This window comes from Pseudonaja textilis, chromosome 2 (assembly GCF_049901715.1).
Source record: "Pseudonaja textilis isolate UNSWEBS1 chromosome 2, rPseTex1.2, whole genome shotgun sequence".
Taxonomy (NCBI): domain Eukaryota; kingdom Metazoa; phylum Chordata; class Lepidosauria; order Squamata; family Elapidae; genus Pseudonaja; species Pseudonaja textilis.
In genome coordinates, this window is record NC_141991.1 from 80,632,871 (window position 1) to 80,649,536 (window position 16,666).

The window sequence follows — 16,666 nt, forward strand, 5'->3', positions numbered from 1 at the left end:
TTTTCTTAAAAATAGCTTGAGAACAAAAAGCAGAAAACCTCAGTCTTAATGCTCATTGCTATCGGTATGAATAGTGGAATTGGAAGCTGAAGGGAACTGAGAGATTAAGTTCCCACTCTCTTTCCCCTGAGCCTCAAGGAAAGCCATATCTATATTTCAGTTAAGTGGAATGAGAGCTAGAATCAAAGAGCAACTACTCTGAAGTATTTCTTTCCAAGTCTGCTATCTCCCATGTCACACCTCCCCAATATCCTTTAAAATCCAGGATGGGGTGGGGAGTTGCCTCTTCAAAATTTAAAACTGTCAAATGTCTCAGACACTTTTACTCAAACTTGCTCTCTTCCTCATCCAGTGGAAAGGTTTTCAGTGATTAAAAGGAACACAGAATTAAACGGATGCATAGCATAGCCTGGCCTCTGTGGAGCCTCAATTTAGACACAAAAACCACTGAGAACAGTCTAGTTCTATTCTATTACACAACATCCATGCTTAGTTGTGTATTTGATTTACCTCAACAGAGTCATCCAGATTCTGGGACAACAGAATATACTGAAGTATACCTTTAACTCCAGATGTTCATCATGTCTAGTTGCCAAATAAACTGATCCATGTGAAAAACTGGAATGAATCCCAGGTTAGCATGAGTTAGAGCCAAATACTGGGTTTTATTAATGGTTTATTCTATTGAAGTTTCTTATTCAAATGTTTTTAATGGAGGCCACTTTCTGAGGATTGTATTAGTAAATGTGGCATATAAAACTTTTGAATTAACCAAATATTGCACAAAAATATTTATGGTCACAAGAAGCCCGTAAGTTACTTAGCTTGCTATTAAAAATATTTGTGAGGCCCAAAGATCATATAAGTAATCCATGAAACTAAGAAAACTAAATAATTTGATAATTTTTATTTTGCCTGAAATATATTTATAGCCTTAAACTACTTTATAAATCGGCACACTGATCTCAACCAGAATAATTCTGACAGTGCTTTGCATCAATGTAGAATTTACCAAAAGAATGGAGACTGACTGTGTTTGTTTGAAATGTAAGTCAATCTAGACAAGAGCACTACATTTCCAAGCTATTTCTACACCCTTACAATAATGCTAAGCATGTTTCTCTGAAATCTAGTGAATCATTGCTAACCTAAATTTGGAAATAAGAAAACAAAAAAAATGGCATAGAGCCATGTAGACACAGAATAAGGCATAGCATAGAAATGTATGGTTTCATAACTTATCCACTGTTTTTGTTAATATATATTGAGCAGGGAACCCAATTCAAAGAATCAATATGCTTCATAGAAACATCGTGTAGATTTCAATCATCACCTGGAAATTCTCCTTTTGATATTGTTTCAGAATCCAGCTTGTATGTGTCCTGCAAACGCATTAACGCCTTGGCAGCTCCAGTCTCATCTTCTTCATCTGGGAAAAACTGACGCTGAACCGTCAGATTTGTAATAAAGCCTTTATTTGAACAAGACAGAAATGGTTAACTCGGATGTCTCAGAAGACTATAATCAATAGCAGATTGATCTTCAATGAAAAACAACTCTCTTGTTCCAGAGAATATGGTCTATTGGATCCAAGAGTTGAAATTGAAACAGAACTAAACAATGTTCTCATCAGACTCTCTCAAATTGCAAAGAATATATTGTTATTTACTATTCAGCCTGAAGATAAAATCTCCTAAACGAACAGGCAAAAAAAAAAAAAAAAGGATGAAATGGATCTGGTTCAAGTTAGCAAATGAAAATAAATATAAGCAGTGAGAAAATAAGGGCTCTTAGTCTTATTGGTATGGTGAGTCCCTATTATAGGAACGGAGTCCAAAGAAGAAGCAACATTGATTGCCTATCATATTTCGGTCATCATGTCTACACTGAAGCAATTTAATTGCCAAAAAACAGACTGATGAGTTGGACTGAACTTCATATTTGGACATTCCCTCTCAGAACCAATCTCCAACTTCATAGTGCTCCTGAAATGTTCCAATCCATTCCCTCTCTTTCAGCTTTGAAGAAACCACCTTCCCTTTATATCTGAGCAGCCTATAGTTAGCTTCTTAAAAACAATTGGAAATTCACTTCAAATCATCATTTCTAATTCTGGTTTCAAAATACGCTGTAATTTGAGTAACCCATTGCCTGCCCTTTGGGATACAGAAAAGAGAGACTGGAGAAGGGAGAAAAAAGCATGAAATTGAGGTTTAGTTCTGGTGGCCAACTCACACCTTTATTGCTATAACTCAACAAGGACAATGATGCAATGAATTTACCATGGGCTCTTTAATGCATAGAATCTAATGAAGCGATCTGATAGTTTGAGAAAATTATTGAATCCATCTTAAATATGTTTTAACCATGCATTTGTACAAAGATTGTTTGAACTGCAAAGGACACTTTAAAAAACACACAAGACATGCAAAAATTAAACCCTGGCCATTCTGTCTATAACAAACCAACATGCACTCAATGTATTGTATTTAGTAGATTGTACTATATTTATTAATATGTACAGCATTCATGACATTATAAAAGAACAGTTCAGCCATGTTGCATATGGTTATCAGAACAAGACACTTCAAAAGCCAGAAAGCACATTTAACAAAAACACCAAAAATAGCTAATTGAAATCAGAATAATTAAATAACAAAGTGGAGAATGGGTCTCATCAATGAGGAATTCCTGACTTTCTCATGTGCAAGGTAATTGTGCAGATCTAACAACAGAACTGCAGGGGATGCTGCAAAGGGTATTTAACAGAGTAACTAAACATTCTTGGGATTTAAAATGATTTGATTAAAAAATCAATGGCCAGGAAAAAATCTATGGCACACCTTTCCCCCCTCTTTATAGATAAACAGTTTTAAGTTTTGTCCTTTCCAAAATCCTGATAACTGTGATCCAGCAAATGATGTATTCATACATGTAGCTTTTAATCACTGAAAGCAAAGAATCTCTAATCTAACCCACACTACATCCAACAGTGAGTGATGTGGTTCTACTTCCAGTATTTACTCACATATGGACAACATATTATACATAAAGCAGACACAGCGTATAAACAGAAAAGTGATTGTGTTCCCTGAACCCCTTTATAATATGTATACTCATCCTTTGCCAGTGAAGCTTCAAGAAATAAGGTCTTGTGATGTACTACTATTAAAACATGAGCAGCACACCTTGGCTGAAACAGCATACTTCACATCCTCTATGTTTTTAGCATAAAGCATAAGTACAATGTTGCCCTAAACCGCATGTGGTTGATTTCTGAGAAAACAATATTTCCTCTTTAATACTACTAGAGCATTCAGAAACAACCTTTTCCTGTCAAAAATAGTTTTGCAAAAAAGGAGGAGGAGAAATAGCTGTAAAATCTAATATATAGGCTTACATATAGAAAGCATTTTAAAAGGAAAAAAAACTAATGAAATAAATAAAATTGCTTGTAAGGCTGCATTTTAAAACAAGATTACAAATCATGATTAAACTTTATTTCACTCGTGTTCAGATAGCCAAATTTAAGCATGTGATTTAATGTGGTCAATAGCTAAAAACTTCAAAGGCTATTGGTTCTAAAAAAGGAAAAGTGATTTATGCAGTTTATCACATCTGAATAGCAGCATCCATCCTGCAATACCAGATGTGGAAGGAAAGAGAAATTTCATCTTGGTAAAAATCCTGTTTGGCGTCACAATAGTAGAGAGGAAGAAAAACATAGTTTTACTTGCTTGTTGACACAAACCTTTTTTAGTCTTAACATATTTATGAATTTTTCTGATTTTCTAGAGAAGTGATTCCTATTCTCTTAGTTCTGGCTAGTTTGCAAATTATGAGTTCTAAGGATAACTCAAAATGGATACACTTCCAAATAAAGCAATATATTTTTGCCACCTAATGACATACTTAGGGAGAAAATAGGTCTTTCTTTTACTGTCATCCATTTATTTTACTCATATGTCTGGAGTACATTGCTCTCATCAAAACTTTAAGAAGCCAGACAATTCGGTTTTCAAGAGAAGGATTTTATCTACCAAGCAGCACAAGCAATTCTGAAATAGGAAATGAAATAGGAAATCCAGCTCTCAGACCCTGCCTGAAAACCGGCATGATGCAGTGGTTAAACTACTGGATTAGGTGTGGCTCAGGTTCAAATCTTCCCTAGGCAAGAAGTCATTTCTGTGCCCTTGTGACAGTCTCCCTCTCTTAGCCTAAGGATCTGTGATACACTGGCTGAAACCCCTCCCATTGCATTCTGCACTGAAAAGGTTTTCTGGAAATACAGTGGAAAACAAGCAGATACAGCAACTGAATGCTAAGAAAAACAACCACCCTTAGAACCCTGCATGGTGAAATAGCAAACCTGGATGCAGGAAATCCTTACTGCCATTCCCTATTCTTCTAAATGGAGGCAAACTTATCACAATGTTTTCTTGCAAATTTTATTCGGGTGAAAAGAGATTCTCTTCTGGCAGTTAGATTTGAAGATGTGCAGCAGTGGGTTGATGCATGTGCATAAGTCTTTCTGTTCACATATTACGTTGCAGTGACCATGCCACTGCCTGTTAACTGCTCTAACAGTGTCTCCTGTGTACATCCCCAAGTCCTTTTCGGCTCCCATTGTATGTGCAGGAAACCACAGTGCTGTTTATCTATTTAGCTTAAATACTCAACCTCCAACATTAAAGGAAAAAAAAAAAGAACACTCTCCCCATCACTTTCTCTGATGACATCATTTTATCCCCATTGTGGTCTTTTAGTAGGCTGAGGAAAAAGAAGTGCAGCTCCAATCACAAAAATACGATGGAACTGGCTGTTTTCTAATCTACATTTCTCAGTCTCACCAACCACTCAGGGCTGACTAAAACATTTCTGAAAGCTTAATTATGGGTTGTACGCAAATATAAATTTTAGAGTTGAAATGAGTCAAGATTCCTTACTGTAGAGAAGCAGCTCCAGGAATGAACCATCTTAACCCTTTTTGTTGCTCCAAATAACAATGATTCAAAAGCACAACTGAAATAATTGTAACCTAATTTGAAGAAACAATCCTGATGGGAGGAATCATGTTAGAGCAAAGGGGAAAAGTTAGGCAGAGACTTTTCTTTCCCTTTCCTTTCCTATAGAAAAAAAAAAAGCAGCATGAAGACTTGGACACTACCTGTTTTTGAAAGGAGTTAAATGTGCTAAAGTCATGGGAAATATGACATAGCAGAAGAAGAAGCACCAGTCTATTTAACCAATATCCTCATGCAGTTACAATTATTGAGAATAGGTCACACTGTTTCTTTCACAAATTCCTTATGTGATTTATACCATCAGCATGTTGGCCTACAGTTTACATCCTGTCAGTGGAATTTTGCAATCATTTTCCTGAAGATATTTTGCACAATTCAGGGAAGTGTAAAAACCAAGAATCGCACCCCATATTTGCACATTAGTTTAGTTTACTTTATTGTCATTGCACTTCGTACAACTAAACACCATCTTCAGTGTACATTAGGCCTCTGAAAATAAACACAAACACGCATCCTTCACATTCTATACATTGAATTGAAAACCCCTGATATTGCATTAATATTGCACTATACAGTAGTACTCAATAAAGCTACTGCCCTGGGATAGAAGCTGTTTTTCAGCCTGTTTGTCCTTGTTTTTATTACCCTGTACCATCTGCCAGATGTTCAAAAAAAGTTCAAAAAGTTCAAAATAAGGGTGCCCAGGATGAGATGGATCTTGGAAAATGTTTTGAACTTTCTTAAGGCAGCGGGAGTTATAAAGCTCTTCCAAAGAGGGAAAAGGGTGAGGGTTCAGGGAGTGCACGAATTAGCTAGATGATTATGATTACGGACAAAGAGAGAACAACCTCGTTGATTAAAAGATTGTAGATAGAATAATATAGGAAATTGGCTTGATTAAAAACTCCAGAACAATTAATATGGATTATATTACATTTGTGATTCTCCAAAGACTCTCACCTTTGCTCATGTCCTCGAGAATCAGATTCTCCAGCTCCAACCATTCTTTGTTGAGCCGCTTTACTAATTTATAGGCATTGACAGGGTGAGCAAGGTAACCCTCTGGATCGGAGGAGGATTTGACTGTTAAGGTTTCCATTGTCTCAGCCCAGCTGGGAAATAAAAGGACATACATATATTGAATATCATTTTTGCTTATTAGCCCTGAATCGATAAGAATATGACAATATTTTATTCTCAACCTGTCCTCTTAGAATCATCTATGTCCTTTAATCTTGAGTTGTGGAAATGAAGTAAATATTGCCATTATTTCCTACCATCTTGCATTTTATTACTTATATAATACTTTTAAATTGCAAAGATTTATATGACCAATTCCCTTTAAAAATGTTTTATTATTTCTTTGTTTCAGGCTGATATTTAAACAATCAGAGTAAAGGAACAATGAATAAAGTTGTATACTAAAGCATCATATATATCAAGGAAAACATCTATTAAAATACTGAGATAAATGCAAGCAAGCATTTTAAAGATACAAAATGTCTCAGCAGGTGGCAGCATCTAACCTATCCTGGCTGTTCTCAGAAGCTAAGCAGGATTGGCCTTGGTTAGTATTTGAAGTGGAAAGTAAAACGGGCAACCCATCTGTGTATCATGGTCAACAGAGCTACATGAACGCAGTCAGCAAGAACTAAGTTCAATTTTAAAATGTCTTTCCTTTCTTAGACGTGCAGAAGTTTGATTCCAGCAACCTAGTAATAACAGAAATATTCTATCTCAACCTAACTCAAATTACACAATTAAAAACAAATGTTCAAGAAGAAATAAAATACATGAAAGGATTCAGAAACTTGATTCTGAGAAGGCACATAAAATGGGGGGGGGGGAGGTCAACTTTTGCTTTTCTAATGTAGAATATTATATTATATTATGCTAAATTATGATAAACTCTTGGTGATTGCAGCTACATTCTACATAGAATGTATATAATATATATATATTTCAGTAGAAATTGCCTTCATTCTACATTCTATGTATGCGGAATGAGGGAAATTTCTACTGAAATATTATATCACTTACAGCAAATACCTTACTGAATTTAATGGGATTTACTTTTAGTTGAAATTGCAAAGTTTTTCAGCCTTCTCTCTCTCTGCTCAAATGTAAAAAAAAAAAAATAACACAGTGTAACAATGTCCAACTGCCAAGAAAAGTAAAATATATTAAAATAAATAAACATACACACTGCAGTCTCTTCCGTTACCTTTTTATTTTAGAAAGTTTGGTTTCTTCCTCTTGAATATATGCTTTTAATGACTGTACCAGATCTTTTTCCGCATTAATCAAGTCTGTCATCTGGCCTTAAAAGGAAGAAAGTCAAACATCATTACTTCAACTGGATGATAGCAGAACATTATGAATCAGAGAGACAAAAGCTAAAGGACTTGGCTGAATAATTCAGCCTGCATCACAGAACTTGCCGAAAGAGAAACCTGAGGAGATACAGATTCAGGTTGAATCAGCTGAGCTAGTGCAGATCATGAGTCTAGTAATACACAACAAATTTAAGAAAAGGAGAGCAGAGAAAGACCATCCATCTAGTTGAAAGAAAAAGGTGTAAGGAAATATTCAACTGAGACAAGAACTATCGAAGTGAAACTACAGCTCGTCTGGTCCTTGTGGCAACCAGCCTCTCCACCACAACCAACTTGCCTGCAATTCAATTTGTATGCTTATCCTTGGTTCATCCAACTGAACTTGTTCTTCAAACTGACCGCTCCAGGATCATTTCTGAATGGATGTTTTGTCTTTCTCTGGACTATTTGAAAATTAAGCTTCGTTTTCTAAACAGAAAGTCTACTATTTGAATCATGGTGATGTTACTAAAATTAAGGGTTGCACTTGAGGTTGCATCAGGAACTAGCCATTAGTATAACTGGCAGCATAGAAAACAAATAGATGCAACAAGTTAAAGTATATAAGCTGATCCAGTTTAATGTATGAAACTATCATAAAGTCCACAGAAGAATTAATTTAAACCTAGAAAATTAAATCTGCCAACATTATTACTGGAGCTGCATTTCTATAATTTCAGTATAGAGGAAAATACTATTGGTTTCATTTCTTTACCGGGATCCTCTGTGAGAGACTATTTCTGAAAGAAATAGGGCAAATTATAGACTTGTTCTCTGGACTAGACAGTATACAAAATGATGGATACTGACTTTTCAGAAGCATCATATTCATTAGATAGTTCAAGAACACATATTTACTTTATTATCCCATACAATGAAAAGAAATATCTTTTGTCTCCTTTCATATCCAGTATGTATTTTCAAATATTTGGAAGAAATCAATTTTTCATGAGGTCAGCTCAAATGAATTCTTTCTTAAACATCACCATTGTCAAGCTATTATAATACACTGACTTCCAAGTAACTGACTGCTAATGAAATTGCTCCCATTTTATTTTAAAAAGTATGTGCATATTCAACTGTTAATTACATCTCAGTTATTGAGAACTGAATACAAGAAATAATTACAAGCTCATCTTGCCACCCTCCTTGCCTGGATTCTCTTTAACACATACCATTTTTGTCCACCTATCATTCTTCAGATAGGAATGCAACTCAAAGAAATCTAAGAGGTCTGGCACTACCTGGGGGAAGCCATGACATATTGCCTAAAGTACAATTATTGAAATATTTCATTTCTATTAGTCTTCTGTTTAGATTTTTTTTCATAAAGACTTTTGCCCATTGGCCTGTTTTAAAACAACGATACTTTCTCATCCTATTTAAAACTTTGCTTCCTTTTACTTAAACAAGATCAGCTTCAGTTCCAGCCTTCTAATTTTTGCTGGAAAAAAATAGTTGATATTTGCTGGTTTGCCAAACCTTGTTCAGAGAGCAGCCAAGCTCTCTCTGTTATGGCAAAGAGCCTTATGTAACCAGTACTTCTTAGTTTTATATCACTTATTTATGAAACGAAAATATTTGGCAGTATATAAAAATAATACAGTGGATTTATGGGAAAAAACATCTGACTGTATCGTCCCTAGTAGATGTTAACTCATGATAAAAGTTTGCTCAAACTTTCTATGTAAAGTTCTACTGGAGTCTTTGCTTCACTTTTAATTGCCAGATTAAAATTATTGTTGAAATTACAAAAAATGTTCTTTTGGGAAGGGATTTGGAAAAACAATTATTTACTCTTTAATCATGTTTACTACTTTTTCACTAGAAATAATTTTTTCTAGGCCAAGATATTTTTTAAAACCATTTATTAAAAATCATAACCATTTTTAAGCAGCTATACTCATTGTATATGGAGAAAATACAATTGAATCAGCCAAGGTATTTAAATTATAATAGAAAACTGAATTGTACTTATCTGGTATTAAAATCAGTTTCAGTACAGATGGGGAAATATATGCATAAATTATTATTATGGTTGGTCATGTCGTCAGCCAGATGTTTAGACTGGATATGGCATTTTTATCCAACCTATCAAGTTCTTCCCAAGGCCCTGGGAAAGACAGATGCTGTTGTTTGAGGGTGTTAAAAGTGTAACTGCAGGATGTAATCTGTTCCAGAAAAGGTGCCTTTTGTAATTGATTGAAAGTGATTCTGTTGGTGCTCCAAATGTAATCCAAGACGCCTCTTACTAGCTTTGTTTTCTTTTGCCAATGTTACTCTACTTCTTCTTGCTGGCAACCCTGTGGCAAACTCAAGAAACAGCGGATGGGTTGCATCAAGGAGGACATGAAATACATGGATGTCACCCCAGAAGATGCCTTGGATCATGCCAAAGAGACAGCTTTGCTAACACATTATGGACCCTGCCATAGTGCAGGAATAACACTAGAAAGAAGGTTCTTTCTTATTACTAGTATGGATTGGACAAATGTGCCAGTCTCACCATCTACAGGGGAAAAAAAAATGAAAACTGAAAGAATCAAGATGTCCTATGGAAATAACATCAAGAGTCTAGATAAATAAGAACCTACAATCAATTGAGCATTCAAGTGGATTGAGGAAAAATTCAGAAAAAAAAAATACAAAATAGCAGGACTTGCAAATCACAATTGAACACTTATAGAAAAAAACAATCTGATGTTATAGCAATCATTTGGAGCCACTGGAGCAATATCTGAAGCAGGGGTTTCTAACACCTGGGCCATGGACTCAGGAATCAGGTTATGCAAGCGGCAGACTTGCATGTGAAACTTTATTTGCACATGCAATTAAGATTATGTGCACGAAACCCTCCCCTCCTTCCCCGCCACTGCCGGTCGTGGACTGAGAAAGGTGGGGAACGCTGATCTAAAGGACTTTCTAGATATTTGGAAGTACTGAATTTATCAGGCCTGAACACCCTATTTTACAAAAAAACATCCTGCTTGGAACTGCCTATAGTGTTAGATATACCTTAATAATTCTTAGGCCTTGGTTAAGACATGATTTATTAAAGTTTTCACCAGTAATAAATTGTGAATCTAACTCACATAATAATTGCTATTCTAAAATTTATTTAGCCAAGCTTAGCGTATAATGTAGAAGAAACACATGTTAAATAAAAACATGGTCAGACTGAGAGCCTGAGGGAAACTGCGTGGAAATGTATACACACAAGTGAAGGAAATGCCATCCAATTTAAGTTCTTATTAAAGACAGTCGTGCATAAGAATGGGTTATTTCCCCCTTAAATATGTTCTGAGGATTATTAAGCCCATAAAATTATACTGATGTGACCAAATTCTCTGGAAGGATTTCGGTCATCCTTTCCATTTTGTACAAAGAACTCTTATCTTTCATCAAACGCTACATGCTGAGTTGCAGTTCTTGGAAAGGAATAGCGTAAAAGAGAGGCCAATAGCTAGATTTCAGATAGAATCCAATTTAGGGATGCAGATGTCCATCGGATAGTGATATGTTTATTCCTCCTCCCTCCTACAATGCTCTTGCTCCTACTAAGATTCTTCACAAAGTCCTTCAACGCTCCAAAGCAGGTTGACATTGACTGTAAAAGACTACAGGGGAAAGGGAGAAAACTATCCTTTTGATTCCACTAGTGGAATGTATTTCATGAAAAGAAATCCAGCTGATAATTTATTTAAGTTGCCTTGAATTTCCCATGGGAATATAGTTTTCTGTGCCATTTTCAGTTACAACTTATTTATTCTGTAGGAAAATACATGAACTTGTCAGAGATTCATACTCTCCAGTCAATAATGTACAGGCAGAAGAATTAGAAATGAAGTTCAAGCCAGTAATATCACTTCAATTTTAATGTGAAAATAAACAAAACACAAGCATCCATGACCAGGAAAAAGTTTAATCATTTTAAAATTTAAAAATGCATTAGACACCCAAACTATAGTTAAAACACAATTCTGAAAAACAGTATGGTCATATAGAAGAAATGACAATTTTTCTCGTCTGTTGTAAAGCATGCAAAGCACGCCTTCTGGAATTTTTCCAATCCTTTTACCAGGCCTGGCCATCTGTATTTTTTTCTGTGTAATTAAATTAGTGTGCTTCATCTTTATGTTCCAATTTTCCATTTGCACTGTGCCCAGGTACATCTGTGTGTGGGTATGTACTAGGAAGTATGGTATGAGCTCCATTTAATCCACTCTGGGTCATGTGACCATGAGGAAGAAGGGAGAGCACTTAGAACGGAGCAGGCAGCAATATTCTGAGCCACTGCTCAAGTGTCACTCCCATTGAGCTGCATTGGGGAATTATTTGTTTCCCTTGGAATTTATTTTGCTATAGCCCCAGCCAGATTTTTAAGTTCAGCCTTCCTTCAGATGGCTTCTCTGCCATTATCATGTTGGTCCTGTTCAGTTACCCTGATGTCCCAGGACCCTTAATACAAGTTATATCCAATGTAATGTAACATAATGTAACCTAACCTAACCTAACCGGCTACCCATCTCAGATATGTGACTTTGAGTGGTTCACAATTAAAATAGAAAAAACAGAAACAGTTAAAAACAATAAAAACTAAATAGGAGAACGCAATCAGAATCTTACATATAATACAGCTATTTCACAAGCTTCACATTTCTATTGGATCTCCAGGCCCAATGGCAAGACCAAGTTTTAGAGGCACTTTGGAATCCAATAAGGTCAGGGTCAACCTCACCTCAGAGAGAATGAAGTTCCAAATGGCACATGCTACTGCAGAAAGAAGTCTTCTCTTGGGTCTGTCAGGTAAAAACTCCTCAGTAGACAAGACCTGTAATATTCCTCTTGTGCCTCACTTGATGGGATAGGTGGATGAAATGGGGAGGAGCGGTCCCTCAAATAACTTGACCCCATAGACAGTACCCTGAATTAAACCAGGAAGCAAAATAGCAACTAATGCAGCCTACAGAGGAGAGGTGTAAAATGTGCTATTTCTAGGGACATACACACGAATGCCCATGTGGCCCAATCGGGTTAGAAAGAATGAAAAGAACTAGAGAGTCGACTATATTCGTATTCATAAAAAGACATGATTATAAGAATAACTTTCATGATTTTACTATTTTGTTTAAAATTATCCATACCTATGGAAGTGAAAAATTCTCCTTTTAAGCATCCTAGAGAGACCAATAGTAATAACGTAATCCATTGTGCCATCTTGAATCAAAGGAATATCTGCAAGAAAAATAAATATAAAGAGAAAAACAAACTTGAGAACATTTGAAAGAAATAACCACCAATATCCATAATACTGTTGCTCAGTATTATCTGATTTGAAAAATCCGTTCTACTGGAATAAAAACTACCTTGCACAATACATCTGCAGTACAGCATTACATTGGAATGCATCATGTGCTATGAATAATTGTTTTACAGCAACTCTAATCTAAGCAAACAGTACACTGGATTCCATTCATGGTAATTATGGATTGCTTTAGTTCTCATCCTGAAATATTTCAGTAATACTGGGATATATTTTCATATGCTACAGCTGTTCAATTTTTTTTGGCCATAGATACACTAAGCAAATGGGAGAGCAAGATTTAGAGGCCCATGTTCCCAAATACCACAGACCAATCTTCCTATTGCACATTCATAAACAAGTCTGCCATTGAGAATGAAAGGTATGATCGTAAAATTATTCAACTGTTTATAATCAAACTGTTCCTTATGTTCGTGCAACAGCTTGTTTGCACTCCATGCATCCAATTCCAGTGTGATGCTATTATTTCAGCTTGCAAACACAACAATGCAATTCTATGCATCAATAATAAAGACCATAGAATTCAACAGTTTCCTCCCATGTAGGCATGAAATTGAAGTTTACATTTCTTAAAAAGATTTTCTACTGCTTCATCTACAGCTACACCTTTAACATGCAATCAGTCTAGGCAGACTGACTAAGAATAAGACACAGAGAATCAAAGCCTAATCTACGGACTGGAGGCTTGGTGAAAAAAAATATTTATGTATTTAGACAAAACAATTTGTTTATGTTTACACATACTTTGCTCTCTGTCCTTCTTTTGATACATTTTTTTCTCTTAGAGATAACAAAGTTAACAACAAACATGTTTGAGAAATCCTATAATGAAGAATAGGTTTAGTTAAAGATGAATGTAATTTCTTAGTTCCTAATGATGCTTTTCCTGATTGATTGGTACTGGTACTATCAGCACAAATGTCATTTAAACTAATTTTTCTGTTCTCAATCAGTTATATTTATTAATAATTTTGTACTCCAATGATTTTTTTATATAGTTGAATTTGTATATTTTCTGGTTTTTAATTTTCATTATTTTTAGTCTTGCAGATAAATGACACATTTGTTTTATACAATCATGCTTTTGTTTTTGCCCATTCAGCTTTACAAATAACAAATATATATCAACTTACCTAAAGATATAATTATTTTAAGGGACATACTCAGATGCATTTATCCAGGCTGTTTATGGCCTTTCTTTTTATAAGTATAAATCCATTGTTTAACCAAGGAGCATGGTCTGTCCCTGAGCTCAGCGTACTTTCTATTCCTGGTTTGGAGATCCATAGGCCTTCTTTTCTATCATTCTCAAAGACTTGTGGTAATAAAAAAAAGATCTAAATTTTTGTCTAAACCAACAGTCTCAACGTGTGGTCTAGGGACCACTGAGAGTCCTCGGGAGCCTCTCAGGGAATCTATGAAATACATCTCTTCAGTTTGAATTTTTAATACAGTAAATATTGATAGATGTAATCCATGTAAATGAAAGCTCTTTGTGATCCTCAACCATTTTTAAGAAGTGCCGAGACAAAAACGTTTGGGAGCGACTGGTTTAAATGAGGTGGCTTTATTTGTTCAGTCCTCGTACTCTGAGCTCCTTTAGTGAGAAATAAGACTAATAAAACAAATAATCCATCTTCTAAAGTAATTCACAAGTAACTTGAGAACCTTCTATAAGCGAGTGGCAAGTGCCATGAATGGGGCCTGCCAAGAGTAAAACCACAGCAAATGATAAAACAGAACAATGGAGCAAGCCAAAAGAACTCCAGGGGTGTGTACACTGGGCAGAATAAGCTACGACAGTCCCTCTGGAGTGCTTGTTCTTGTTTCCTGGAGACATCTACACACAGCTTGGCTAAGTAATTATGAAGGAATTTTCCATTTAAAAGAGCAACCTTCACCTCATCATACCCCTTCTTTCAGAGTATCTGCCAAGGCAAAGAACATTATTTTTTACTTCATCCAGCAGTATTATTATTACTTTTTGCCATTTTTGCCTTCACACACTCTTGGCTATAAGAAAAAAGCTTTTAGTAAGCACAGAAGATAGCTTTCATGTGGAGAGAGAAGACACTTGACTATGACATTTTTAGTTGGCTTGTTTATTCTTCAACAAAACAAAATGACAAGTGTTTACAGCTTCTTGCATTCTGAAGCTTACTTGCAACAAATATCAGCAGAGAAAAAGAAAAAGAGCATTTTCTAGTCACTCCACTGCCTTCTTCCTGTACAGGCCAAACTGCTGGAATAGGATCATACTAGCAGAACGTGCAGGATCTTTATATGAGTTCCAACTGTGGAAAATGAGGGTACTATAACAGCTAGTCTTCAGGAACAGAAGGGATTTCCCACTTCAGATTTTCTGACTTAACACAAAGACCATGATAATTTTGGATACATCATCCCATCCCCTAAAAAGTCTCTTGGTGGTGCAGAATAGAAGAGTGTTCACCTGGTGTCCTCTTTTCTATTTGTTATGCTAGTTTTAAACACATAAAAAGGTTAAAGCTGGAATCACCAAAGGCCACTCTGACTAATTCTTCTGACTAATTAGGGATAGCATTGTTTTCAAGGGCTGTGGAAAGTTCTGCATCTTTTTTATATAATGTAAATTCTTGCCTATTGTTTATGCCTCTCTCTAGCTCTCCAAGATACACAGACACACACTTTTGCCTGCCTTTCATCTTTTTTTTTTGCTAGTCAACTGTTTTTAGAATTGCTGATATTTAATAAATAAACATCAGGCTGCTCTGAATGACAAATAACACTCTTTCTGATTTGGTTATAGAGTTTCACTGGAATGTGCTGGAAATTACTTCTAGGAATCTTCCAACACTAATAACAGCAATCAAATGAGATAGAAAATGCTAAGTTTCACTTTCATTGATCATTTATAAAAATGCTTTTTTCTAAGTGAGAAAGTGCCTATAAGTTTTCTGAGTGGCTATAAAATTCACCTATTTAATTAGTCAGTGAGTTTAAAAAATGTCCAGCAGCCAAAAATCCCTCACATCCCTCCAAATTCAAGGCACTGTTTAGCATATGAAATATTATACACAGATAACCATCAGATCATTTGAGCCATTTGATGTTTTATGTCTATTGTTATACTTTTAATAGTTTAAAGACACCTGTTTTTTTTAGTTTAACAGAAATGCAAGAGAATCATACATTAGAGGAATGTTTAGCCATTTCCCAAAGACCAATGACCAGAGGAAACCATGCAATACTAAAGACACAATTCCTCTTCACTCTGCAGCACATGATGTTTTAGTCAATCTCTAGAAATGTTATCTACCACAAATCAATATTGTCTTGCTTGTTCAGACTCCGCATCCTTCACAAAATTAGCCCTTCATATAGTACTATCCAATCCTGAGTAAGAGTATTTTTGTACTTCTCCCCCAAAATACTGACAATTACACAAGAAAATTCTGCAAATGACTTTATTGTGAGATATAATTTCTAGCTCCCCTGCCTTATATCCCCATCCAAACTGTTTTAAATTCAACAGAAGAGAGAGCCAAAAAAAATTACCTCCTGTACAGCTACTGATGTATTTTATTCACCAAACTTAAATGCCACCCACTTGGGGAAGCAACTCTAGGCGGTTTACAAACATTGCAAAGGGCATATCCTGAAATCTTCTGGTTTTTCATTGTTTATGACATGGCTGTTTTCTGCTGAGTAACCAGAGGCTACTGCAGAATCTGTATATGGAATTTAAGGTAAATAGTAGGGATGGCTAATGCTTTGCATTTGCTTCAAAAGAATGGATAGGAGCACAAATGGGGCACCGTCCACAGCTCATTAAAGCAGAGACATATTTTCCCACATGACTAATTTTGTAAACATAGAAGCAAGTTACTTTAATTAATAAAGACACATGCTGTATTTGTATTCCCATATGTTCTGAAATAGCCTTTTCATGCCGAATGCCAAGT

The 16,666-nt window shown here is 35.5% G+C and overlaps 1 protein-coding gene across 7 annotated transcripts in view; it reads right to left on the minus strand.

The window, feature by feature from the left end:
- The window catches only part of P4HA2 (prolyl 4-hydroxylase subunit alpha 2), a 53,710-nt gene that overhangs the window by 20,083 nt on the left and 16,961 nt on the right, over positions 1-16,666 (minus strand). For all 7 annotated transcript variants that reach the window (XM_026696455.2, XM_026696458.2, XM_087924426.1 and 4 more), the window contains 4 exons: positions 12,544-12,634; positions 7,249-7,345; positions 5,985-6,136; positions 1,334-1,471 (listed from right to left, as the gene is read on the minus strand). In XM_026696455.2, the coding sequence (XP_026552240.1) occupies positions 1,334-1,471; positions 5,985-6,136; positions 7,249-7,345; positions 12,544-12,616 (460 nt within the window). In that variant the 5' untranslated portion in view covers positions 12,617-12,634. The remainder of the gene's footprint in view (positions 1-1,333; positions 1,472-5,984; positions 6,137-7,248; positions 7,346-12,543; positions 12,635-16,666) is intronic.